General features: G+C 38.2%; 2 protein-coding genes across 3 annotated transcripts in view; one reads left to right on the plus strand and one right to left on the minus strand.

The window, feature by feature from the left end:
• The window catches only part of KRAS (KRAS proto-oncogene, GTPase), a 31,488-nt gene extending 12,613 nt beyond the window's left edge, over positions 1-18,875 (plus strand). The window contains exons 3-6 of one of the 2 annotated variants that reach the window (XM_080913927.1): positions 1,749-1,927; positions 3,906-4,065; positions 10,177-10,300; positions 14,917-15,014. In XM_080913927.1, coding sequence (XP_080770053.1) covers positions 1,749-1,927; positions 3,906-4,065; positions 10,177-10,296 — 459 coding nt within the window. In that variant the 3' untranslated portion in view covers positions 10,297-10,300; positions 14,917-15,014. Of the gene's footprint in view, positions 1-1,748; positions 1,928-3,905; positions 4,066-10,176; positions 10,301-14,916 lie in introns of both variants that reach the window. The other variant, XM_080913928.1, reaches the window with a different exon arrangement.
• Positions 18,876-19,243: 368 nt separating this feature from the next.
• On the minus strand, positions 19,244-24,175 carry ETFRF1 (electron transfer flavoprotein regulatory factor 1). The gene is made up of 3 exons (XM_080915086.1): positions 24,055-24,175; positions 20,308-20,395; positions 19,244-20,229 (listed from the first exon to the last, which is right to left on the minus strand). Exons 2-3 carry the CDS (start codon positions 20,350-20,352, stop codon positions 20,014-20,016), a joined length of 261 nt encoding a protein of 86 aa, XP_080771212.1. The 5' UTR covers positions 20,353-20,395; positions 24,055-24,175; the 3' UTR covers positions 19,244-20,013.
• Between the last annotated feature and the right edge of the window lie 2,413 nt (positions 24,176-26,588).

The raw sequence follows: 26,588 nt of genomic DNA on the forward strand, positions 1-26,588 counted from the left end.
TGAGGCTACTGACTGTAGTTAAATAACTTCACAGTGACTACATTTTTAACACAAACCCATTGTTTGCAGTTAGCAGCATTGTTTATAAATAGGCTGTGGATTACTCTTTATGACAACTGTGCGTGGCTCACGATTGTGCTGTCAGTCGGTATACATCAGGAAGGAGCAGAGGGAGACAGCTTTCCCAGTGCCTCCCTCGTTTGAATGAGTGAATGTTCGTCACAGAACCATCTCTTATTTTATGTGTGTACTGTCAGATGAGATTTGAAAGTTTTGTAAGTTGGTAGGTACAGGGGCACCTGTCATGCTGTTACTTAGGAAGCAGAAGAGACCAGAGTGTGAGCTATAATCATAGCTCAGGGGTAGACCATATGCTTAGCGGGTGTGAGGCTCTGGGTTTAATTCTCAGCATCTAGAAAATGAATTCAGAAAGTAAAAGCAAAAGCTAAACAAAAAATATATTTAGCATCAGTGCAAAAGAGAGACAAGCAAGAGCTGAATCTCTGAAATTACCTCTCTTAAGGATGTGAACCCTTCGGGCTGGTGAGATGGTTCAGGTAAAGGCACTAGCCATCAAGCCTGATGATCTGAGCTTATTATTTATAAATTAGTTGATCTGACATCTGAGTCATCATGAATAAGAGCTGTGAGAGCTATTTTTGTAGTATTAATATTTTATACATTCTTAATCTAATCTGTATAATTACAAGTTTTAATCTTCACATAGTGTGTGTGTAAATTAAAGTTTGTCCCTGGCTTCGTTTTGTTTGGTTTTGTTTGGTTTGTTGTAAGCCTGACCTTTAACGGCCAAGCCATCTCTCCTGGAATCTTTAAGTGTGTGGTTTAGCGGCATTAATATAGTCACAGTGTTGTGTGAACATTAGCATTGTTTGCATTTAGAACTTTTTGTTCTGTACCAAACTAACAGTTCTAATTGTCTCTTTCTTAGTCCATAGGGGAACCTCACTTTTGTCTCTTGAGTTTTCCTATTCTAGGTGTCTGTTATATATGAAATAATAAAAGGTTTGGTGTCTGATTTATGTGACTTATATGTATTCAAGACTCATCTATTTTGTAGCATGTTTTCAGACTATTATCCCTCCTTATGATTGAATGATACTTGATTGATTTACATAATTTTGATAATTCATTTGTGATTCAGTATACACTTAGTTTGTTTCTATGTTTTAACTACAGAGTTCCTGCTTTCATTTCTGTGTATGTGTGTGTAGGAATTGAGTTGCTGGACCATACAGTAATCCTACATTAACTTTCAATGATAAACTGCTTTTCTGTGGTGCCTGTACCATTTAGCATTCTTAGCAGCACTGCCTAGCAATTAGTTTTTCCACATCCCTTCTAATACTCAGTGTTGTTTCCTGTTTTTTGTTTTGTTTTGTTTTTGTTTCTTTGGCCAAAGGTGCATTAAGACAAGGTCTCACTATGTAGACTTGGCTAGCCTGGAATTTGCTATATAGACCATGCTGGCCTTGAACTCAGAGATTTGTCCACCTCTGCTTCTCAAGGTGCTTGCCAGTAACCATCCTAATGGGTGTTTAATGATGTCTGATGTTTTTGATTTGCAGCTCTCTTAATGATCTCTTCAAGTGCTTATTGACCACTTGTCTGCTTTGGAGAATATCTGACTTGCTTTGCCTATTTTGAATGGGGCCGTCTATTGCTGAATTGTTTATATACACCTTCTAAAAGATGCACTGTAATAATCCAGATTGTTTCTACCTTCTCAGGACTCCTACAGGAAACAAGTAGTAATTGATGGAGAAACCTGTCTCTTGGATATTCTCGACACAGCAGGTCAAGAGGAGTACAGTGCAATGAGGGACCAGTACATGAGAACTGGGGAGGGCTTTCTTTGTGTATTTGCCATAAATAATACTAAATCATTTGAAGATATTCACCATTATAGGTGGGTTTAAGTTGAATATGAAAGTTGGCATGTGAAGTAATGATAGCTTACACTTTTTCTTTGCTAATTGTTATGCCTGCATGATCTATTCAAATTGGAAAACATTTGTGTCAAGTATGCAGAATTCCTGTTTTACAAACGCATCCCTTAGGGTTACAGCAGTTGCATAACTTGTCCCTGTTTGTATAGATAGCAAAGGTGCTGGATGCCAGGGCCTTTGTACTCTAACCTATCCTGCACTAGAAAAGAAAGGTTTTTACTTTGTTAGATACCTAGAAGTACTAACCAGAAACAGAAACACAAAAAGAAGGTTTGAGATGGTGCCACTCCAATGGTCTTAAAAATAATTATATTTTATTACAGAATTCCATTGGTTGGATAAGCAGTAGCCTTAAGTGGGTTGGTTATTATTATTTTTTTAAATATGTTTACATGGTTGTAAGAGGTTGAAGAATTAGAACAATTACTGGCTTTAAGAGTCTGAGAAATGTACATAAGATTACTTAATCATTACATGAAATGTATTTTGTATTCTTTCCTTGGTAGTTTTACAGTGTTCACTGAACTGCTTATTAAGCAATTATCCCCCTTCCTGGCTGTGCCTCATAACTGTGTGTTAGCCTTGTTTAGTGTAGCATCTTCATTAAGAATAGTTGCCTGGGTTTAGGATGAAGTCATTGGGGGAATACTTTTCTGTAGATATGTCCAGGTGAACTTTGTTGATAGAAGACCTGGGGATATGGTCCTTCCAGCCAGCATCTTGGATATTCACAGAAACTGTGGAGGAATGAATTTTTTCCCCAAATTAGAATTTATTTACACATTACATTGATAACAAAACATAAAAAGGATTTTGAACAGAATACACATTGTATTCCCTTTAGTGTTGCTCTTAAATAAAAAAACAAAACAAACAAACAACAACAACAACAACAAAAAAAACCTGACTTCAGGGCTGGAGAAATGGCTCAGCAATTATTGACTATGTTGCTTTTCCATAAGACCAAAGTTAATTCCCAGTATCCATGTCAGGCATCTCCTAAGCACATGTAAGTATAACTCCAGAGAAGTTAAGACCTTTGGTGTCCACTGGCACTTGAATTCACATGCATATACCTATACACAGACACACATAAACATGGTTAAAAATTAAAACTAAAACCAGTCTTTAATGATTGTCTTTGTGTGAGACGTGTAGGAGCCCCTTCCCATAGCTTGTTGTGTAATGTTTCTCTCATGATCACCTCATCTAAGTATGAAAATGTGAAATGGGAATTTCAAATGATAAAGGATTCCTAAGTTTGGAGTCTTTTATTACATATTATAATTTTTGTTTTACTCTTTCCTACTCTGTTGTCAAGTGTCAGACTGTTATTGACGTGTACATAGAGGAGAAAATAGTATGAAGAGTTGGGTACTATCCTCAGTTTCAGTCACTCAGTCAAGACTCTCAGAATATTTACCCACAGATGGTAGGGAAGAGTCTCTGAAATGTCACTTACGATGATTTCATGTTTGGGTAAAACCAAACACATTTTTTTCCTTGAGATAGGGTTTTACTATGTAGCTTTGGCTTGCCAGGAACTCACTGTGTAGACCAAACTGGCCTGGAATTCACAGAGCTCCTTCCGCCTCTGCCTCCCTAATGCTGGGTGGGATTGAAGGTGTGAACCACCATATCCACCGGATGAAGATATTTTCAATTGTAGACATACACATTAAGTATGTATCTTGTTTCTAAGATAATCTTAAACATTTTGAATGGAAACTTCGGTATATTTCTTTAAATATGCATACGAACAAGCAGATATGTAAGATTTTTATCTTAGAGGAAAAATAAGAGAAGTGAGGAAAATTTGGTAGAAACTAGGATTCATATAAAAAAACATTCAGTGATGCTTGTAAGACAAAGTTAAGGGCAAAGTTTGAAGTATTTTTGTGTTACTTATGCCTCTGTTTCAATTTGTTTCTTCCCCAGAGAACAAATTAAAAGAGTAAAGGACTCTGAAGATGTGCCTATGGTCCTAGTAGGAAATAAGTGTGATTTGCCTTCTAGAACAGTAGACACGAAACAGGCTCAGGAGTTAGCAAGGAGTTACGGGATTCCATTCATTGAGACCTCAGCAAAGACAAGACAGGTGAGCACAGTGGGTAGATGAGACAGATGGTGGTCACCACTGATCTCCATTTCCTAATGGCATCATTGCGGTATACATGCTACCATAGCTCTTGTTACATGTTAATTGTTAAATGTGATTCTCCAGTCTTTCTCTTATCCTAACAGAAAATAAAACAATGTGTATTTGGCAACTGTCTTCACTTGAGTGGACAGTAAAATGTTTTTTTTATCCAAGAACCATGTTATTACCTTGGATTCTCCCTCTCCCTGCCCCCATCTGGATCGTGGGGATTTAATTAATCTCTCTGTGTAGCCCAGCGTGGGGTTGAACTCTCAGTCTCTTAAGTCTGTCTTGCAGGTGCTGCGAGGACAGGTATACTTCATTGTGCTTGGTATATTGTTTTCTTTTCATATTGAAATTGTTTCTTCTGCCTAGAGTACATTTTACATTTAGGATTCAAGAAATGTGAGAAAAATTTCCCACTGAAATGATAACGACAGAACAGTGGAATATAGTTTGAGTTTCCTGTTAGAAGCAGTTTTAAGGATTTGTTTTTTTTTGTATTTGAAGAATTATATTTTGACAGAAAGTCTTTAAGGATCTATTCTTTAGGGAGAAAGTTGTGATTAATATAAGGGAATATTTAGAAAACGACTAGATATTCTTAAGAAGTGAGTTTCAGTAGTTAGACTGTCACATGGGTATTTCCTGAGTTCCAGTCTGTTCTCTGTAGACCTAGTGTATGAAGACTGGTGTACATCACCTGGCGTCATGGTAGAGGTCCATTTATTCAAGTCCGTCCCACATTCCAAAGACAGGAAGAGGTTTGTTTCTATGTTCTATTTGCAGATCTTACTGATTTTATTTAGAAACAGCCCAGAAAATATAATATCTGTAATTTTCCCTAAGACTTCTTATGAAATCAGTGTAAGGAATTTTATTGAAGACATATTATATAGATTTTACCATTAACACTTTACTCCTTCCATTGTTTAAACATGTAAAGGTACCTTTCATACTAGTGAACATTGTAGTTGACATTTCACGGGGAAAAGAAAAAGCCAGAGACTAGGTTGTAAACACAGACTTGAATATGCACACAAATCAATTGACCTTATTAAAGTCAAAATCCAGATTTTCTGTTTGTGTTGAAGCCCATGATTATACATCCTTTGCACTGTTGGATGGTGCTGATCTGAGAGTTGGGCCACAGTTTGAGTGAAAGGAGTCTCTAGGTTATCCTCTCTGTCGCTCCTATTTCTCATTTGGTAAGAGCCTTAAATGCTACATTTAATTTATTACTTGTGTTTGGCATCAATGCTCTGGTATACTATGGTTCATCATTGATTAGAACATTGCCTACTTTCCTTTTAAAATAGCTTTCTGGCTTAAATAGAGTTTGTGACACACAAAAAATTTAGAAATTTAAAAAAGTGTTTGCTTTTTTCATTTGTGTTTGGTTTTGGGTATTTTGACATTGACAGCCCAGGCAAATCTTAAACTTACTGTGTAGTAGAGGCTGGCCTTGAACTCTGCCTCTACCTTCCATGTGCTGGAACTGCAGGCATGTGCTGTCAGGCCAAGTTCACTTTGTTAGTTTAAAGGCATATGGTATAGAAACAGACGAGCTTAAGTTTGGATTGTAGATGATGTGAGTTGTCTAACACGTATACAGGTAAAACAAACAGAAACTTCATAAGCAGTGCTTAGCCCGTCTTGATTTATTTGTATTTTATGGATCTGTTTTATACAATATGTTGCCTAACTATGACTTGGATGCTCACTTTTCACTGGACTTGTTTTATTTAGAAATTTGCTTTGAAAAGTCATTAATAGTTCTTAAATTTAATTTAATATAAAATTTTGGAAGATTCTAAAGAGTTACTCAAATTATTTTGGTAATTTATAATATCTGAGGTACATTTTAATAAATTTTACCTCCAATTTTTGTGAAGATTTGAAGCTCCTTTTGGGGAGTATTTTGCTACTGTCTTTTATTTGCTTATTTGTTATTTTAGCTATGTATACCTGTTCTTAATGTATTTTGTCTGCTTGAGTTTTTGTTGTTTTTCATCAGCTTAACAAAAGAACCAAAAGACTTCTATTTATGGTAGTAGGAACTGAGCATTCACCCAGAAGTTCTGTGATACAAGTCAGAGCATGGCAAGTGTTTTCTACAGAGGCCCAGAGAGCAATGTGGTGTCTTACACTTTATCTTCCCCAGAAAGCCTTGAAAATGAGAACTGTCAGCTTACACAGCGCAGTTGGCCCTGCCCGGGTCTGGCCTGTAGCTTGTAATGTGTTAGTCTCAACCTCCAGACGGCGACTGACGGGGCTCTAGTAGATGCACAAGGCCTTCAGCCTAAAACCACAGGATGATTTCTACCATTTTAAAACAAAACTTGTATAAGAAGTCATATTCTATTTTTAAGCTGTAGGTTATAGAATATGCATTTTTATCAGTACATTTCTTGCTAATTTTAAAATGCATATTACCTTGCCACTATATAATGATTAATCGTGTGTGTGTGTTTTCAAACGTAAAAATCATCTAATACTGGTGATGTTTTGGTTTCTAGTTACTTTCTAGATATATGAAATTAGTTGATAGAAGGCATCATAAAGCTATTTCATGAAGCAAAACAATTTTTAAAGCCTCAGGTGCTATGAAATGAGTGTCTTGAACTTTATGAGTTAAAGTTGACAGTTTTTGGACACTTGCTGTGTTGCACATTAGTTGCACTTGAGATGGGTTATAGTTTGGTAGCTTCCTTGTGAGAAAATCGGGACCCCGAGGTTGGTACTGAGAATGTGGCTGGTTTCTCCACCCCTCCCTTTAGAAAGCTGGTGTTGTGTTGTTACATCTGCATAGAGTCATAGTTGATGCTGCATGTATATCTTATCTCCTTGACAGATTTCTGAAAGTTTTACAGATTCAACAGTAATAAAATACTTACTAAATTATAGTCTTACTGAGAACAAATAGAGAATATTATTTGTTTCCAGGTCTCTACAGGAGTGCTCTGTTCCCATAGTCTCAGTTTTGAGTTGAAAACATTGTCAAATTTCTTTGTTTAAAAAAGGAATTATATACTTAAACTTGGATATTGTTGATTATATGTAGATACATTAATTTGCTCTTAGAGTTTACTAAGTGTCCTTTGAAAGTGTTCAAATGTGATGGTATGTCATATCCTCAAAGATAGATCACTGTGTCCTTAGAGGTTAAGCAAGTAGTCATAATTGCCTATCTTTAAAAATTAATTCAAAGTTTGCAATAATAAATCAATATTCCACACTGTAATGATGTAGCTTACATGGTATTTAAAAGTAAGAGCTGGTGTTGGTGGTAGGGCAACAGTGTTCTCACTCTCCTGATATCTGTGCAACTTTGAAGTTTGTTTTCAAGAAATCACTGCAAAATGTGGTAAATAACTTCTTTAGATAAATTTAAATTTTATATTAATAAAGCTAAGAAAGAAAGTTTTTCAGTAGTAAATATTTCTTGGTTTTAATTTTCTTGGCTACTGAGCTCCTAATGCTAAATTCCTGGTGATGGTGTTGTCTCTTTAATTATTGGCTTCCAATTCTCTCTCTGCATTGCTGGAAACAACAATCACACAGTCTGGAGTTGGTGATGGGGATGCTTTCACTAAAGCAGCAGACACATCAAACTGATTTAGAAGTATGTTAAAATCAAACTTTGCTTCTGTTAAATTAGAGGACAAAGACCCTCTTTCTCCTCCCTTCCTTCATTAGCACATTGACCTTCACAGTGACATTGAACTTTTTTTCAAAAAGAAGGAATATTTACATTCTTTAAGATTTTTAAGGAAATATGAGCTGTTGCCTGGTTTGTCTCTTTCTAGAAAGGAATGTGTGAATATTTGGAAAAGTTTTTCATTGGCTTTCAAATTAAGTAAAGAATAATTATTTATGAAATATAAGTTGACCAGTCATATTTTACATTTTAAATAATTTGCAAGCCATTTGTCTTAAATAACTTATTTTATATCATATGACCATTTGTGATACAAAAATAAATTAATAAGTAAATGTCTTGAGACTAAATTTGTCTTGAGAATAAATGATAAAATTACTAAGAACTAGTACATTCATACAAATAGGGGTTTTGTTTAAAATGCCAACATTTATTGATTTTTAAAAGTTGAAAATGTTTTTTTTCCTTGGTAGGGTAAGTAGTGTATTAAATTGATTTTATTAAAATAAAATTGGGTTGGGATGCTAGAGAGGTGGCTCAGGGGTTAGAGTGCTGGTTGCTCTTGCAGAGGACCTGGCTTGGTTCCCACCTCCATAGCTGGCACTCACCAGTTACTCCACCTCCAGATTACCATAGGCACCTGTACACACACACACTCACTCACACACACTCACACACACACTATTTTTTTTAAAAGATTTTTCTGGGGGTGTAATAATTTTTATTATTACAAAGTAATTAAAACTATGGAAAAATAATTTGAAAGTAATAAAAAATACTTTAAAAATTGTTTTCACTGGATGGCACACAATGTTTGCTAGAAGTATATACTTTAATATGGAATCATATTATTTAAATGCCTTTTTTGCTGAAACTAAATTTTATGAAATAGAGGTAAATTACTAAACTTCACTGATTGAGTTCCTAGTATACTTTAGAGATTTATACAACATAATATGCCCTAAATAACTAAGCTATCTTTTCCATAACTGTTAAAGGCTGCAAATGATCTCCACATGCAAAAATTAAGCCTTAGTTGTTGGCTTATTGCTTTTAATGCCAAGAGCCTGATTCTTTTGCCTGGTTTCAGGTTTTTAGTGTATTAGCTTTGTAGGTGCTAGGTGCATTTTATCATATTTGGTTCACAGGAAACATTGATTTTACCAATTGTAGAAAATAAAAAAAAAATCAGTTACCTACATAAGCAAATATTATTAAAATGAAATAAGTTTTAAATTAAATAGGAAATCTAGCATATTTTACTACATAAGATTTTTTTTTTTTTTTTTTTTAGAATCATGGGCACATATTATATCAGAAGCTAAATTTGTACTACATATATGTGAAGTTTCTGGATATTGCTCTTAGAAGAACTTGGCGCTATAGTTATAAGTACTTTGCACTTTTTAGGTTGTTGCCTAATTTTTTCTTTGAAAAAGTTGAAAACCTTTTTCTTAATAAAGGCTATTTATGATTGTAAATCAGAACATCCGTTAGAGTGGCTGGAGAGATGGCCCAGCAGTTAAGAACACTGTTTCTGCAGAGGATCTAGGTTCCAGGACCCACATGGTGGCTCACAGCCACTGTTAACTCCGGTTTTAGGAGATCAGACTCATTATGACCTTTGAAGGCTCCAAGTATGCACAGGGTGCACAGACATACATGCAGGCAAAACATGCATGCATATAAAACACAGCAAAAGTAGAAAACATCTGAACAGTGCTCTGTAAGCTGTTTGAAACTTGTATAAGGACACATGTATTGCTCCTACTTCACATATTTCAAGTGGTTTATGAAGGTTTCTTCTTCTGGCAAATGGCCCCTGTTTTACCCCTCATTTAAATATTGTACTTTCCCATTCACTCACTGTGATAGCAATCTCAGATGGACTGGGGACTTAGAAATTGACTAGAAACCATCTAGTTGAAGATGAAACTGGGGTCCTATAGGAGTATCTGGACTCAGGTTGGTTAGGACATGGATTTTTTGGGTTTGGTTTTAACAAGGCCTCATGTTTCTAATACGCCTTTCACTCTGCTTCTCATTGGGTAAAAGATGGGCATCAGTGGCGTATGGCAATCATAGGTCTTCCCTTTATCCAAGGAAAGTCTGAACCTTTCCTAACTGCAGTCCATCAAATTAATTATTGTATTGAGAAACATACACATATAGTTAGGCTTTTCATCTAAACTCTTAATTCCAAAAAATGTAAACACTTTAGAGAACAAACCAGGTTCTAGCTCATGTTTTAATGCTGCATCCTCAATTTAATTCAGTCTGATGTCTGCTTTTAAAAAAACATTCTCAACTGTAAAGCTCATAATTCCAAAGGTCGTACACATGGCTATCCCAGTAAATTACTCTTCCAAATGAAACAGACTTTAAAGAAGTTGTGTTTTACAATGCAGAGAGTGGAGGATGCTTTTTATACATTGGTGAGAGAGATCCGACAGTACAGATTGAAAAAAATCAGCAAAGAAGAAAAGACTCCTGGCTGTGTGAAAATTAAAAAATGCGTTTTAATGTAATCTGGTAAGTTAAGCATATTCATTTTGGTACAAAGCAGATGTCTTTCAGAGGTAACAAATCAGTCAGAAGCACTTAGATGTGGTATTCTGCTTTGAAGTGTTAAAAGATGAGAGACTTGTCATTTGTTTCTGTAATGAGTACATTTATTTTAAATGTGTTTATTATAATTGACCCTATTTGATAGCTGCAGTAGACTAATCTGTATTTTTCATAAGCTCTATTGACTTTAAAGTAAGCTAAACATTTGGAACTGACACATAATAATAATAGGACCCGGAGGTAGGAAAGGCCTAACAAGGCTTCTCCTGTACCATTTAGAAGCAGCTGTAGATTCCTGTGGTATGGCTTTGTCTCATGGTTATGTTGTTACTGATTTCTCCTGTGCTGTTTGCTTGAGCTAATGTCATTCACTGTACAGACTGCTTCAGAGGAATGCCAGTCTCTTACTTGTAAATCTAGTCCCTGATATCGACAGTGAGAGCACACACTGTCAGCATCTCTGAACACGTCTAATGTGGTCCTTAACACCCTCCCTTTCCTCTAGCGTTTTGAAATTTTATATCTAAAACAATATCATCTTGCCTGTTTGGTTTGTACACATGCACATGTTATTTCTGCCTATTGTTTGGATCACCAGTATTCCTATTTTTCGTTTGATTAATCAGCTAACATGTGATTCCCTTGTTTATAAGAATCTCCACAGTCCCTTAAAATGGCCATTGTGACTTTGTGTATTTCCAGTATACTATTTTTAATTGGCTTATACTATTTTATATGGCTTCTTATGTTGCACTGAAATAGCTTATGTGTCATTCCTTTATTAGACAATAGAATCCTAGAGTGCTAGACCATATGTTTTATCTTTGTGTGCCCATTGCATGTTGGGATTCTAGCATATAGGCACTTCCTAGTAAAGAATGAGCTGATTCTTTAACTCTCCTGTCTAAATTAACCCAGATTATATTTTGTCTAACTCAGCAAATTCTTCACGTAAGTGATAAAAACCTCAGGTTAAAGTTTGTGCTTTTGCTGGAGGCCATTTTAATATATGTGTTTCTTGAGGACATGAAGCTATCACAGTGTTTAAGACTACTAAGAGATATAGGGCCATCCTTGCAGGGATTCTGTTGGGATTATGAACTCAAAACTTTTATGACTGGGTAAAACCATACTTTAGTTTTAGAAACTGTAGTACAATTTAATATTAAAATGTAATTGAAAAGTTAAACTTTGAAATAATGGCTATGACCAGATTAAAGTGGTAATTTTAACCCTACTGCCCTTTCTACAGTCTCACTCTTAGATGACTTTAAAATTGAACAATATTTAGAGAATGTGTTACATTTTACATTGTATTCAAGCAAATGCTGAAGCTCTCTGCTCTGAATGTCTAAATTACGCAGTTTGCAGCAGTGACTGCTGTAACTGTTAATAGTGAGTGGGCCCTATGAATTGAATCACTAATTTTAGTGCCCACAGTACTTTCTACATAAAGGAAAAGTGTATTTTATATTTAAAATTATAGTGAGATAAATATTTAAAATTTATATTTGATAGTGATAAATTAGTTTTTCATCATTCTAGGAAAGGAGTAAGTCTAAACAAAATAATTAAGTATGGAGTGCTACTTTGTGAGAATTAGTTCCCAGTAGAACAAGGAGTCCACTGCTCTTTGTACATCAGCTATTACATATCTCTAACATCAGTCATTAATTAGAATTAACAGAGCTGGAGACTCAAATACTGTCAGAATTTGACAGAGGGTAAATGCTGTCAAGTTCTGCTTTCCTAGTCTTCTAAATGGTTACATATTATTCCATCTTAAAAATTGTCATACAGCTATCTTTCTCAGGATCTTTATTTTTCTGCATCATTGTTTTAGTATCATTGGTAATTTTCTTTATTGTTAAAATAGTTGGAAATGGCTCTCAAGACTGAGGACCTGAGTTTGATCCTTTAGATTCACTTGGTGGGAAGCGAGAACCTTAAGTTGTCTTCTGATCTTCATATGTGTTCCATGGCATGAACACAAATAGAGAAATTGTGGTAACCTTTCCAACCCAAATAAGCCCATGCAAAGAAAACACAGCTCATTTAATATGAATATGAGCTGCGCCTAGATTGGAAAGTTCACCAGTACACTACTCTGTTCCCCAGCTATGAGATCCCTACACTTGGCGGTTTCTCTAGGTCATGTGCTTCAGCTCCATCTTCCTTCCACCTCCTCTTCCTCTGTTGACCCCTTCTCTCACCTCTCCTTTCCCTTCAAGCTTTTCAGCTCCCCCTTCCTTTCCCTGCTCAATCACCAGCTCTAGCCTTTTTTTTACAAGTTAAAATGGGGAGAAGGTTCCAATGAAGTCACCTGAGTAGTGATTCACTACTTGTCCTAAGCAGCCCTTCTTGGGGAATTGGAATTAGCATCAAAATACAGCACGAGGGCAATCCACAACAAAAAATAAGTGGTGATGAAATAGAGTGGATACCATAGTGTGTGATCTAAGGGAATTCATGATAGATAAGGGAGTTAGGTAAGACTCCATTTCTGGGGACTATCTGGAAGATAGTTGTCATTAGTGAATATGCTAATGAGAATATGCATGCTTGCTGCACAAATATGAACATGGAGTTCAAATCCCTACAACTCAGGTAAAGAGCCAGCCAGCAAACACCTTAACCCCAGTGCTGAACAGGGGCCAGAAGTAACTGGTGGAGTGTGCTGTTTACCAGCGTAGCTCCAGTGTCACGGAGACATGTGCATCATGGGAAGAAGGTGGAAAGTGAGGGAACAATACTCTCAGTCCTGCTCTGGTCTCCACTTAAATGTACAGGTCCCCCACCACACACCCTCACTCACATACAAGTAGACAAAATTCTATCTCATTCCAGGTGTCTGTGTCCCTAAGTCCCTAAGTGCTGTTGAATTTTTGGTACTTTTATTATGTCATTGGAAAAGTTTCTCACTAAGTGTTAAGGAAATGCCTGTCTGAATTCAGTATCTGTCTGAGTGGATCTCACAATCTAGTTAGGCCTTGACTGTATTGCTTGTGATATCAGTAATGGATTTCAAGAGCTAAAAAGCACCAGTGAGTGCAGATTGGGGATTTGGGGCAAAATATATTTATTTACTCATATTCAGACAGACGATACTGACGTTACCCAGTTTCTGTTTGTTAAGTGTGAGCAAGTGTCATTGCCACTGTACAGTACTGGGCACGCTTTCCTGAACTAGAGATCTGCTGTCAAAATGAGTTAACTGTCAAAACTTGAAAGTATGTAAGTAATTATTATGTTGAAATTATAAAATATCTTGGTGATATGGTAAAGGAAAAATCTTGCCACTTAAGATGCTCAATTATTTTGAAGATAGTCTGTTTAACACAGGTGCTTAAATACATACTGTGCTACTTATTCAGTTCATAATGCTGAGACAGAGGTACAGTAGTGAAGGCCTAGTGTGCCATTGCTGTTAGAATGGCTTTGATTTGTTGTGTACTTGTTTTCCAGACTCCCTCTAATACCTAGGTTTGGAAGCATTAGCAGGTTAAGATTTTTTTTAGTACTTCTTACCAGGATGGACGGATAAAACACAGCATGGCCACTTTTTTCTTCAGCTTCACTTTGACTCCAGTGTGAGCTTGTGATTGAAGGTCTAAAGTTGGTTCTTCAGGTGCCCTTTCTATAATGCACTCGTCATGCCAGGGTTTAGGAGGTTGGGAATTACTCTGACTGAATCAGTTTTAGTCACAAATAATTTAGGTATTTTGCTTTAATGACACGTAGATGTACACCTTGATGAATAATGTTGCATGTTCTTTGAAGACAGGTATTTATATGACAAATTTTGAATAGCTAAACAGTAAAATGTAATAAAAGGAATTTGGTGGGTGGTCAAGTACACCACCAGTCAGACGATTTCGCTCATCTCAAGAGGTCAGGGGCACCACAGCTTTTAAGATGCCAGTATCTCACAGATAACGTGGCTTACTGTATAAAGTCCAGAAACTTGGGAGACAACTACGTTTTTTTCTATACGAAGGCACATCTACCATACATGGAGGCAAACATGGGGAGTTAAGTACTAAGTTTGCCAGTAGAGAAAAATTAGTAGAAATCAAGTCCTTTCGGGGAAAAACGTCATTTGTAAACTTATCTATTGTGTAACACTTATTTTATTGCCTGTTGTGAAAGTCAGAGTTTCTATTTAAAATATCAGCGTACTAGAGCTGGGAAATGGCCCAGCGAATCCATCTAACAATTACTCCTGTCCCTGGGAATCTAATGTCCTGTCTGCCTCCAGTGGGTACTGTACTCATGTGGTACACAGACATACATGCAGGCAAACACTCATACCATAAAACAAAGTTGTTTAAATGTCAGGTATTTTGTTAGGTACTCTAATAACTAAATTTAAATAATAATCTAAAAAATTTTAAATGTCAGAATATCCATGAAGAGATATATCCTAAAGAATCCTTAAGCCCATTCAACCAGAACATCAGCATAAAACAGAGCTACTCTCTGTGTACTCACACCTCATTAACAGTTAAAATCTGTCATCTGAGCACATCAAGTCATTGTGTATTACCGTGTTTTATATATACTGTTTTTATATATTTCAGGGTGTTGACGATGCCTTCTATACATTAGTCCGAGAAATTCGAAAACATAAAGAAAAGATGAGCAAAGATGGGAAAAAGAAGAAGAAGAAGTCAAGGACAAGGTGTATAGTTATGTGAATAGTTTGTACTCTTTCTTAAGGCACACTTAAGTAAAAGTGTGATTTTTGTACATTACACTAAATTATTAGCATTTGTTTTAGCATTACCTAATCTTTTTTTTCTTCTGTTCGTGCAAACTGTCAGCTTTTATCTTAAATGCTTATTTTAAAAGGACAGTGGAAACCTTCTTTTCTCTAAGTGCCAGTATTCCCTGGGTTTTGGACTTAAACTAGCAATGCCTGTGGAAGAGACTAAAGACCTGAGACTCTGTCTTGGGGTTTTGGTGCATGCAGTTGATTCCTTGCTAGTTCTCTTACCAACTGTGAACATTGGTGTGAACCAGAATAACGAAGCTTTGAACCATCCCTGCTCTGTGTTCCATGTCGTCACCAAATGGAGTCATTAGTAATTGCAGCTTCACTTGAGACCTTGTGGTTGGTTCTCCTAAGACTAAGGGATCACAGATTTATGGGCTTCCCTTTGATTCACTTCCAGCATGTCCTAGAATTTATCCTCCTTCATAAGTGTAGTTAGACTGTTCACAAAGGCTTTCTCTAGCTTTCCACTGCTATTAATCTTGGTCATTCCCCCAAATAGTATATTTTTTCTAGAAAAGGGGAAAAATGAAAAAAAAAAGTCAATGGAAAATGTTGAAATCCATTCAGTTTCCATGTTAGCTAAATTACTGTAAGATTCCTATAATAGCTTTTCCTGGTAAGGCAGACCCAGTATGAACTAGTAACCATTTGGGCTATATTTACATGCTACTAAATTTTTATAATAATTCAAACAAGTTTAACTTATGTAAAAAGTTCTCATAAGAATTAAATACAATTCCCCTTTGTCAGATTGTTCTTATCCTAACTTTCAAGTCTTTTTTGAATTTATGTTGTTGAAAGTAGTTTAATGGTTGTGAAGCTGAAGATGATTTGAGACAGTTAGAGCTTAGTGGGTGTCGAGACCAGAGTTGCGGGGTGAACCTGTGATGAACCTGTGATGAACGAACGCTACTGGGTATCGTAGCACTGCTGCATTCAATGTTGGCCGTGCATTGTTTGGTCAACATGGGGGGTAAGGAGAGTCTGATGGCTTAGTAGAATGCATTCTCACCATGTAACAGTCCTACTGACAAATCAAGAAATTTCCTTTGTTTATAATAATAATAATAATAATAAACAATTTAAAATAAGTTTTGATGTTCGCTTCAAGGTGAGATTTTGGGGTAGTAGGCTACAGGAGAGTAGATAAATCTTTTAAATGGTGAAGAAAGAAACTTTGAAAATGCAGATTTGACTAGTCTCTCAACTAACTGAACAGCATTTCCTAAGCACTTCCCAGACCTGATAGGTATTTAAAATTATCTATCTAATGCTTTAAGAATAGATAACAGGAAAAAAGTCTCTTCAATGCACTTAAAGCATTCCTTCAAATAATTTGAAATGAGATGGAAATATCACTGGATTATGATGACTGGATATCTGTTTTTCAGAAGTCTGATTTTAAACAAATCACTATCTGCTTAGTGTGTTGAATCATCTCAAAGACACTAACTTCACAGCCGTGTAACTTACAGTCAGTTTACATGCTGACACACCTAGTTGTCATGCTCAGCACAGTCTGTAACTGTTTTACATGGTTTAACATCTTCACTGCCAGACTTGGGCAAATTGTGCAAGAGGTAAAATTGAATTTCAGGATCCATTCTCCAGTTTCAGAATTCCCTCCATTATTATACTGGCTTTCAGCCTGTCTCCCACATGTCCATGACTTGGTGTAGCTTTAATAATTTCCTCCCAGCTTCAAACTTTGTTTCCACTGTGGACAACTTCATGAACGTTGCCCACTAAGGTAGGTACATGAAAGCTGCCCTGTGGCTTTCTTCCCCAGGACTTAAAATAACAGACACCGTAGTGGGATGTGAATCAATAGCTGGTTTTCAGGACTACTACAGCAATTCAGTCACAATCCTTCAGACTTCATCCCTGCTGCCCAGTCCACTGGTGCAAATTTAGTGTGAACAGAGCGCAGTCCAGTGGAAGGTGAGCTTGATCTTTATCCAGCCATCATCTGGGAAGTGATGCACACAGTCTAACAGTGAAAAACACCTCATTAGAGTTTATTTACTCAGCATTTATTCTGTGTGTCATATTCTGGGCATTACACTAGGCACTGGGTGTGTGGTGTCCCCAAGAAGGGACACAGTCCATGACCAGTGGTATGTAGCATGATCTCTACTACTATTAAGTAAGGCATGTGGCATATGACTTAGAAATAATGAAATACATGATTTTAATTTTGCAGAGAGGGTTTGGGTTCCTACATTTATTTTTCCTCAGTTCAGCAGAATTGTTTGTTGTGAGTCTAATGCAATTTTTAAATCAAACTACTTTATATATAATTATTTTCTTTTTCTAAAGGAACAGAAATTTCCTAATCTCCTTTTTTGAAGTGTTCTAAACTGTACATGTTCACAGAACATTCTTTGGGTGGATTTTAAGTCTTAAAATGCAGTTATTAATACCTTTCATTTCTATTCAGGGAACGGGTGTACTTCAAGAGCCACAGTGTGTAATGAGATATTTTTCATGCTTCTGAGCAACGTGTTAAAGTAGTGGTAATTACCACTATGGGAATTTTGAATTGTGTTGCACTTCGATTAACAGAAAGGTTTTGTAGAGTTTTTTTTTTTTTTTCCTTTTCTTTTTTAAAGGGGAAAGAATCCTAGAAATAATGTTATCTAGTAACTGCAGTCTTCAAGTCCTTGCTGAAGATGAAAACCAATGCCAAGTTACGGTCATAGGCATTAACATGTCTGTGGGAAGAATGTAGCGGGCAAATACAATTCGAGTAAATATTTTCAATAGGGATTCCAGGCTCTACTGAGTCACACTGCAGAGGTTATCAAGACCACTGCCACCACTGCACAGCTGCGTCCTAACATACAAGTCTGTAAGGCATGTCAGAAGTTACAGTTTGCACAAATTCATCTCATTTTGTATTCCACTGACTTTCCATTTACCCCAAACAATTATATATATGAAGGTTTTTGTTTGTAGGCAATAAAAATTAAATAATTTCCATGTGTTAAAAAGTAGTGGTTTCTTGATAATTGTGTAGTCATTTTTTAAAACCCAAAACTCATTTAAAGGTGGATTTATACTTAATAATACTGGGTAACACGAATTCTGCATTGAAAAACTGAACCGATAATACCCAATGGCTGTACATTCTGTCAAAACATGAAAATTATTTCTAAAGAAGTACATTAGTTTTCAAAGAATAGTTATTAATTAGATTCAGATTTGTGGTTTAGTTCAGTAGTTTGAAGTGCCTGTTTGGGATGGTGGTAGGCATTTTAGATGAATTTGGGAAAAACAAAGTTCTGCAAAAATGCCAGTTTCAGACTCAGCCCCAACCAGCTGAGTGGGCTGTGTGGTGTTTTATCTCTGGGCCCCCAATTCCACTGTCGCATGTCTTCACATTGAAAACACTTTTGCATTTTTATTTGAGTGCCAATTTCTTACTAGTGCTGTTTCTTAATGTAGTGTGTTTACTGGAGTGTACTCTAACTACTTTGTACAGTGTAAACTGAAACGTGCTCATTTTGTACATTGTGCTGTCCTTTCCTTTCTTTTTTGTTTGTTTGTTTGTTGTGGGACATATGCAGTGTGATCCAGTTATTTTCCATCCTTTGGTTACACTGACCTAGGGAATGTTGGTCATATCAAACATTAAACTTAAAAGTGACCACTCTTAATTAAAATTAACTTTTAAATGTTTATAGGAGTATGTGCTGTGAAGTGATCTGAAATTTGTAATATTTTTGTCATGAACCGTACTGCTCCTAATCATTGTAATGTAATAAAAATAGTTATGGTGACTATGAAGTGTGTAATTACGTAGTTTTAATTGTGGCTAAGGCTCAGATTTAGAGCCATGTTTGTTAGACAAGTACTTCGCACTGAACCTCATCACCACCTGCTTATAGGTATTTCCTGATGGGAGTCTGGAATGTCTGCATGGTAGTTGATACTGAATCCTTTAAGATTTTAAGATTTGTTTATTTATACGAGTACACTGTGGTTGTGTTCACACACACCAGAAGAGGGCATTGGATCCTATTACAGATGGTTGTGAGCCACTATTTGGTTGCTGGGAATAAAACTCAGGAGCTCTGGTAGAGCAGTCAGTGTTCTTAACCACTGAGTCATCTCTCCAGCCTAGTACAGAATCTTTTAAGTGACACTATTTGCAGCTTTTAAGTTATAAATGTTCTTTATTTATAAAGTTGCTAAGAACTTTACATAAACATTTAAGTGTTTGCTTAAATTAAGAATCCTGTCTGGGTTAGGTCCACTGCCCCGAACTTGGTTACAGGTAAACACAAAATACAGCAGCTTTAGTGGCAGAGGTAGAGGAACATTACCATTCCGCATGAGAGCCAGTTGAAACCATTCAGAACTGAAGGCAGGTCAGCAGCACAAAGAACAGTGAGGATAATAGCTGCATAATGCTAGCATCTGCAGATACCTCAAGATTGAAGTCACCTTCACATGTCTTATTTTAATAACTGCATTCCAATCATTTGAGGTGTCTGTAGAGAGCCTTGAATATGCACGTCAGTATACTAGATGGGGTAACAACAAACAAAGACACTCCACTAGCCAAAGGGCAGGCCTGTCAGACACCACTTGCTAATGACGATGTCATCTGTAAATGAAGAAATAGAATCATTGGCTATAATATGTTAAAAATTAGGTGTATTTTTTTTTTCAAAATTGTATTCTCATGAAAGGTGCTAAAGTTACTATTTCAGTGATGAAAGGATTACAGGCAAAGCTCTCAGTGTCAATAAGGTTGAAACCTATTTTAGTACAGTAAGGCAAAAAAACTCATTTTTTAAAAACATGTATCTTGCCCCTTTAATTGAATTACTTCATATTTGGTACAGGCAAACAGATAGCTCTGATTGTCAGCTGGGCTGGTGGCGATGACTGGTCAGTTTTTGGTATCTGAATAGTAACGTTGTTTCATAGCTCTGTATTTCCTAAGGAAGTATAAGGCCTCTAGTTCCTTCATTACAAACTCTCCTCGTGCAATAAGCTCTTTGATCTTCTCCGGGTCCTTCACATCCTTGTTTTTAAGGAAAGCGTTCTTCAGACGCCTTTTAAAATAGTCTGCTCCTTTTGGATAGTCCCGTCCAAGATACAGCAGCTTTAAAAAGAAAGATGTGTTTCTAAGCAATCATGTTATGTAATAACATTTATAAAGTTGGCAGAATAAATTACTTACATTTTTATAAAGAGTCAGCACTTCTCCTCGTAAAGAATTGGCCATTTTCACTTAGCATGGAATTAATCCACCTTTATACATGACATACCTAAAAAAAAGGGGGGGGGAGGAGATTTTCTTTTTCTTTTTGCAAATAACTGCACTGTAATCTTAAAGAATCAAGGATCTTACCATTGGAAAAATGAAAGCTGGCTTTTCATTTGTGTGTAGGCATTCACTTGCCACAGTGCACTGCTCAGATACCAGTTCTCTCCAGAGTTTGAGACGGTCTTAGTTGTTGCTTCAAACACCTAATCCGTTTAGGGATTCCTCTCTACTTCTCATCTCCCTGTATGTACACTGGGATTACAAACTCGAAGGTCTACACGATCCTCTTGTTTGGGCAAGTGCTTTACCACTAAGACCTCTTATTCCCCAAAATGGAAAGTTGTGCTGAGAGCTTTTTGATTGAGGCACTGGGCTAACACCACTTTTCCAAGCCTGTTTTCCTTACCAAAAGTAAAGCTGTCTACCCTGCTCTCAAGGCTTGGCTTGATTATTTGGGAGATACTAAGAGTCCAAATCTAAAAGAGTATTCTCAGAGGAAAGTTAAGAACTAAAATAAATTGGGTTGGAAGATCAAAAAGGTTGGGCCTTAAGGAGAATGTATAGTGATGGGCAGAGGGTAAAGGGAGCACTTGGAAAGGTTCCACAGGAAGCAGACAGCGTCCATGCTGCTGACCACATTTTTATGATTAAGTGCTTTAGCTGCAAGGAGAGGAGCTTGGGAAAGGCCTCATTAGACCAAACCTAAAAAATATCCCCACTGTGCTCCATCCATTATGGCTGATGATAGTTCTGATCACTCGATTAAAGTGCTTGCCATATTTCTTTACTGTGAGATTATTTCTTTCCAAGAACCTAGTTCATGTAGGCAATTTATAAACCACCACATGGAAGATATACTAGAAGACTATTTCTCAACCTTAGTGCTGTGACCCCTTAATACAGTTCCTCATGGTGCAGTGATTCCCCAACATTAAAATTTTTGTTACTTTGTAACTGTAACATTGGTACTATTATGAATCAAATATCTGATAAGCAGATGGTCATAGGCCACCTCTGTGACCCAGGGGTTGGGAAGCACTGCAGAAGCAGTGTGATGGGAACTGTCCCTTTGGACCTCAAAGGTGTACACCTGTAGACAGTACAAGATTTACTTTCATTTTAGCTTCCTGTCAGTAATTCTAAAACTCATGTCCAACAGTGAAGAAGCTGGTTCACATTTTCTTCAATAAATTACTTTTTTGGATCATTGCTTCTCTGCCTCCTGGAACCAAATTCTTATCACTCACCCCTTGGCACATTCCCTTCCCAGATCCCCCTCCTTGTTCCTGGAAAGCTCACTGTCCTACCTCCAACAACCTGTACCACCGCCCTCTCCACCCAGTCAGTGCCCTCGTGCTAGGCTGCTGTGCACAAACCACTTTTACCTAAGACCTATTTCCCTTGTTTTGAATTCTTAAGGGACCATAATTCATTCTGTCCCTTCTCTGGCTGCTGCCTTTGCTTAGAGCCACCTAACATCTTTTGGACTGAATTATTTGGGAAAAGCAAATTTTCAAAGTAGATTTTGTTTTTTAAAGAACAATTAACTAGCAGGAAATAGAGATTCCCAAAACTGTAGCCTCATATTCATCCCAAAAACTATTGTGCTGAGGTTGGTTGAAGCTCAGGCAGGGGAGACACCCTATCACTGCTTGTTTCCTCTTGAGCATGATCGTGTCCACTGAGGTTTCCTAGGGTTGACTCATAGTCACCCATGTTCTTCTCCAGCTTCTAAGGTCTTAATGCCATAGTCATCTTTCTCTTTTCTAGTTTAATTTTATGGGTTTTTTTTTCCTGAAGATTTAGTGTAATACCGGAAGATAATGAAACTGGTGTGTTTAACCCATAATATTAACAATGGGGGAGGGAGGCAGAGTCATTACCTTGTTGAAGAATGACTTAAAAAAACTATGCGGTTTTAAATTATATAGATAAAATTTGGCATTTGTAACTCGAAAGGCTTTAGAGACCTGGCTTCTCCTTCCCAATAGCTTTTCCCACAAATTATGAATAATAAAAGACTGGCTCCCCCACCCCCATGCAGTTAGTATTGTCAAAGTAGGTTAGTCTGGCACTTTACTGTTAATTTATGATACAGTTGACTTTCAGGAATTTTTAGTTTACTTTTTGCTGCAGGGAAAAAACTAATTTGCAAACTAGGAAACAACTTAAATCCTGCAGAGACCCCATGAAGTTCTTGAAGTTACCAAAGTTGGATGAGTCATGGCTTGAAGTCACCTGCTATTCCAAGAACATTGATATGAGGGAGGAGGAGTTGTTGTCTTTTTCTCCCTGGGGACTTTGAGTAAAGGAATGATGGTGGGGTTGTCATTTTAGTAGGACACTATTATTTTCTAATGTAAGGGCTTGATGCTTAATGATGTTATTCTGCCCCATGATGTTCAAGTGACAACAAAAGCTGAAGGAAATGCAGACAGAACGGCAGTGTGTCGTTCCAGTGGGTTCGTGGACAGGACTCAGTGCTCCTTCAGACTGCACTGGAAACTGTCCCATCAAACGTCCCAGTGCCAGAGGGGAGACTGCCATACACTTGGTAGATGGTACAGTACACGCACATGACAGGAGACGAACCAGTATAGCCCTGTGTGGAGGCGGAGAGACGCTAGAAAGCAGCCCTACCACTCGCAAATCCTGCACACGGACCAGCGGACATCGAAGCTGAAGAGAACATTTACAGAGTCTTGCACCATGGGATCTAACACATCTCTACTATTAGTCTTCCTCCTCAGGAGAAAAGCTGATAGTGACAGTGATTTTGAGTAAGGCCTTTCCTCCTGAGTCGCCATATTAATTACAATACCTAGTTGAGACTGAGGTTTTGTCACTGAACACTAGTAGTTGCCTTCAAAACAAAAGCTAACTTTCACACTCAGCAGCTATGATAAACCAAATTTGAACTTAAATGCAGTAGATAAGTTTTTATCCCATTACCAGGGTTCAGAGGGTAATAAGATCTTAAGTGTTGTGCAACCAATGATGTTAACCCACAAAAACTAGCTGTCAGTACTAGTGAACAGAGCATTTAGTGAGTGTGTAAGGGATAGAACTAAGTTGGAAACTAGGCACGGGATAGAACAAGTACTCCATCTTGTTTTTAATGGATTATACGGGTAGAAAGCTGGAGTTGGGTTAAAGGAACTGATATGGGGAGAGGCGTAAATTCTGAAGGCTGCTTCAACAGTACAGTACAGCATCCGGTGACCTTGGGACAACAATGGCTTGCTAGTTCCTTAGAGGTCATTTGAGTGTGTAAGCAGCTCTTGAGGAAAAAGGGTGAATGTTTTGCATAGAAACTAAACCACCACGATCAGTAAAGAATCTGCAGTACTTTAATCTCAAGGTAAGGACCCTTTTGGAGCTCGCCTAAGTGGCCAGATGACTCCCTGGGGGACCCGCCTAGAACCAATGGTTTGACCTATGGTGAGCAGGCGCCATTCCTTCCCCAGATCCCCCGGAGAGGGCTCGCCCAGACACAGAAGCAGCGAAGGAGAAACCCCTTTACACAGCCGGACAAGGAGGCCCTCGGCTATGACCTCTCAGGAGGAGGGTAAGGGATGCCCGCGTGTTTCAGGTCAGCCTGCGTTACAGTGTGAGAAACAGCTCATTTTCCACGCCCGGCAGCCCTCTCCTAAGTCATACTTCACCACTAGCAGGTCTGGGATCCGGACGACAGGTTGCTCAGACTGCCACACTCCAGCGCTTTGCGGCACCACCGCCGTAAATGCTGACAGCAGCCGCCCTTAGAGGGGGGCGACCTACGGAAGTAGGCGGAGCTGAGAGACGGGGGTGGGGCTCAGGGCCGCTTTCTTTGCTGGGGCGGGGCACCAGGCGGAAGTGGGCGGGGTTAGGTACAAGCCGTGGTGTGGGCTCGCCTTGTGTGGGAAGTGTGGTTTGGGTAACACGACTTGGGCAGGACTCACCGGGAAGCTACAGTGCGACTGCGCAAGCCGACCTTCACGGAGAGCTAGAAACTTTGAGTGGGCGTGGCCTGTCGTCCTGACAACCGTGAGCGTTCGGACTCTACAGAGTTCATTTTTCCCTAGGCTAAAGTCCTGCTTCTCTCATGGTAAGCCAGGAAAATGAGGGAGACGGAAAGGGGCAAGTGCGGGTTCCCCTTCAGCGCTGTGAGGGGGGACAGGCAGGCGGGCGCAGTGTGAACCAGAGTTGGCGAGACCCAGATCTCTCCAGTAACAAAATTTTACTAACGTCCGGTGATGTACGTTTCCACTTTTGCTCTGACCACATCTTGTCAGAGATGCTTTCATTCCAACTCACGTTTTCACGAAGGAGGGCAGAACAACATGGAGCTAATGTTTGTTGTTTCTCGTTCTCCGTCAAGAGATCATGTATTATCACTCAGCGAACTTGAAGAATACAATTATTGATTACGTAATGCACTCGTTGAGGGGAAATTCAGAGTACCTTTGTGTTTGCTGGCTGGAAGCCAGGGACACAAAGGGACTATGACAGCCCTCCTGCGCGCCAGTCAATTAAACATTGTAACTACCACAAGCTTTACCATGGTAACAGCTGGCGTATCTAAAACTGGGTAAACAAGCTATAAAGGGTGGGGAGAAAAAAAATAGTGCTTTTCAACGCTTTTAAAATATAAATATGTATTTTCTGTAAGTGGTGGGAAGAAATGGGTAGTAGAGGACTCCTTTGACAAAACCCCTGTGGGCCATAAGTCACGTTAAGAATGCTGGCAAATTACAAGAATAAGCACTTGCTTGCTCCATCCAGAGGTGGATTTAATCACCCCCCCCCCTTTTGCATAGCACCGTTTCTCTAAGACTGACCATGCAGCACTGTTTCTCAAAGACTTCCAAGCCACTTGGGAGATTTTTTAAAAATGTAGATTCCGGGAGACCACAACTTCGAACATACTGTATCATGGGGCTTCCACGAAACAAAGTACCATTAAACATGATTGCTTAAACAGCAGAAACTGCCTCCTTCACCATCCTGGAGACTCGGGGGCAGAGATTTATTCAGATCTCTCTTCTAGTTCTAATAGTCCTTTAGTGGATAGCAGTGTGAGCTCGTTTTCCCACGGTGTTTATTTTCTTCCTGAGGGCCTGTATCCAAGATTCCTTTTTATAGCCTATACCAGCCATATTGAACCAGACGCCCACTCAGTTCCAATATCCGGTCATCTTAATTTGGTGAGATAACCGCAGACCCTTTTTCTAAGCAGGTCAAGTGCCAACACCCAAGAACTGGAGATTTCAGCATATGAATTCAACTCCTCAATCTAAGGAAGAATAATCCAGGAAGGGAAGCAGCCACACTGGGTCTAGGAGGACAAATTTCTCAAAACGCTTGTCAGGACGCCCTTTGCTGCCTGAGTGTTGAGAAGTTTTTCTACTCATGGCCTTTATGTTTACATGAAGGATAAAAGTGAGACTTTCACCATGTTAGGAATACTAATGAGGGATAAAAATGTGCCCATCATCTTTGGGATTTGCTATTTGAGAGGGATAGTTACATAGTCTGCCATACAGAATTTGTTTCAAGACAGACATGTGTTAACAGTTGTGCCAGTGGATACTATAACCAGGAAAAACCAATCTGTAAAAGTCACATGAGAGTAAAGCCTCCCTCCTCACTCTTTCCCTGATGAACATTCATGAACAGGGTTTCTGAAGTGTGTGCACCTTACAGGAAGATGTCATCTAAACCTTGTCCACTGCGTGCCGACTTTGGCACTGGCTTCTTAGAATGGTTGCCCCTATGGCTTGAACCAGCCTTTCCTATGTGGAGCTCTTCAGACATGTAAAACGTATATTTATAATCACACAGTCTCTTACACATTCTTTACCAGAAAGCCGATAGGCGCACAGGACTGCTCAGGAATTTACAAAGTTTCACTGAGAAATACTTGTAATTGTAAATCAGCGTTGAAGTGCAGAGCTTTTCACAAAGAACAGACCGACTTTAAAGCTTGCGCTGGACAGTCTTCAATTTATCATCAATTGGCAAACTTGAAAAAACCGATTTCCTCCCCCATAAAACAAAACAAGACAAAACACTATCAACCTAATGTAATAGAAAGGTTTCTTGGAGACAGCAGCCACATATGCAGATTTGAAAGAGTACCAATAGTCAGTAATGTGTGGAGATTTGGGGAATCTTCAGCCAGGCCCCTTTTAACCCGTTCTATTTTTATAGAC

The sequence above is a fragment of the Micromys minutus genome (assembly GCF_963924665.1).
Source record: "Micromys minutus genome assembly, chromosome: 3".
Lineage (NCBI taxonomy): Eukaryota > Metazoa > Chordata > Mammalia > Rodentia > Muridae > Micromys > Micromys minutus.

Coding starts and splice junctions, on each gene's coding strand:
- ETFRF1 (XM_080915086.1), bottom strand. CDS start 20,352: ATGGCCAATTCTTTACGAGGAGAAGTGCTGACTCTTTATAAAAAT. Junction 20,230..20,307: donor TGCTGACTCTTTATAAAAAT/GTAAGTAATTTA, acceptor TTCTTTTTAAAG/CTGCTGTATCTTGGACGGGA.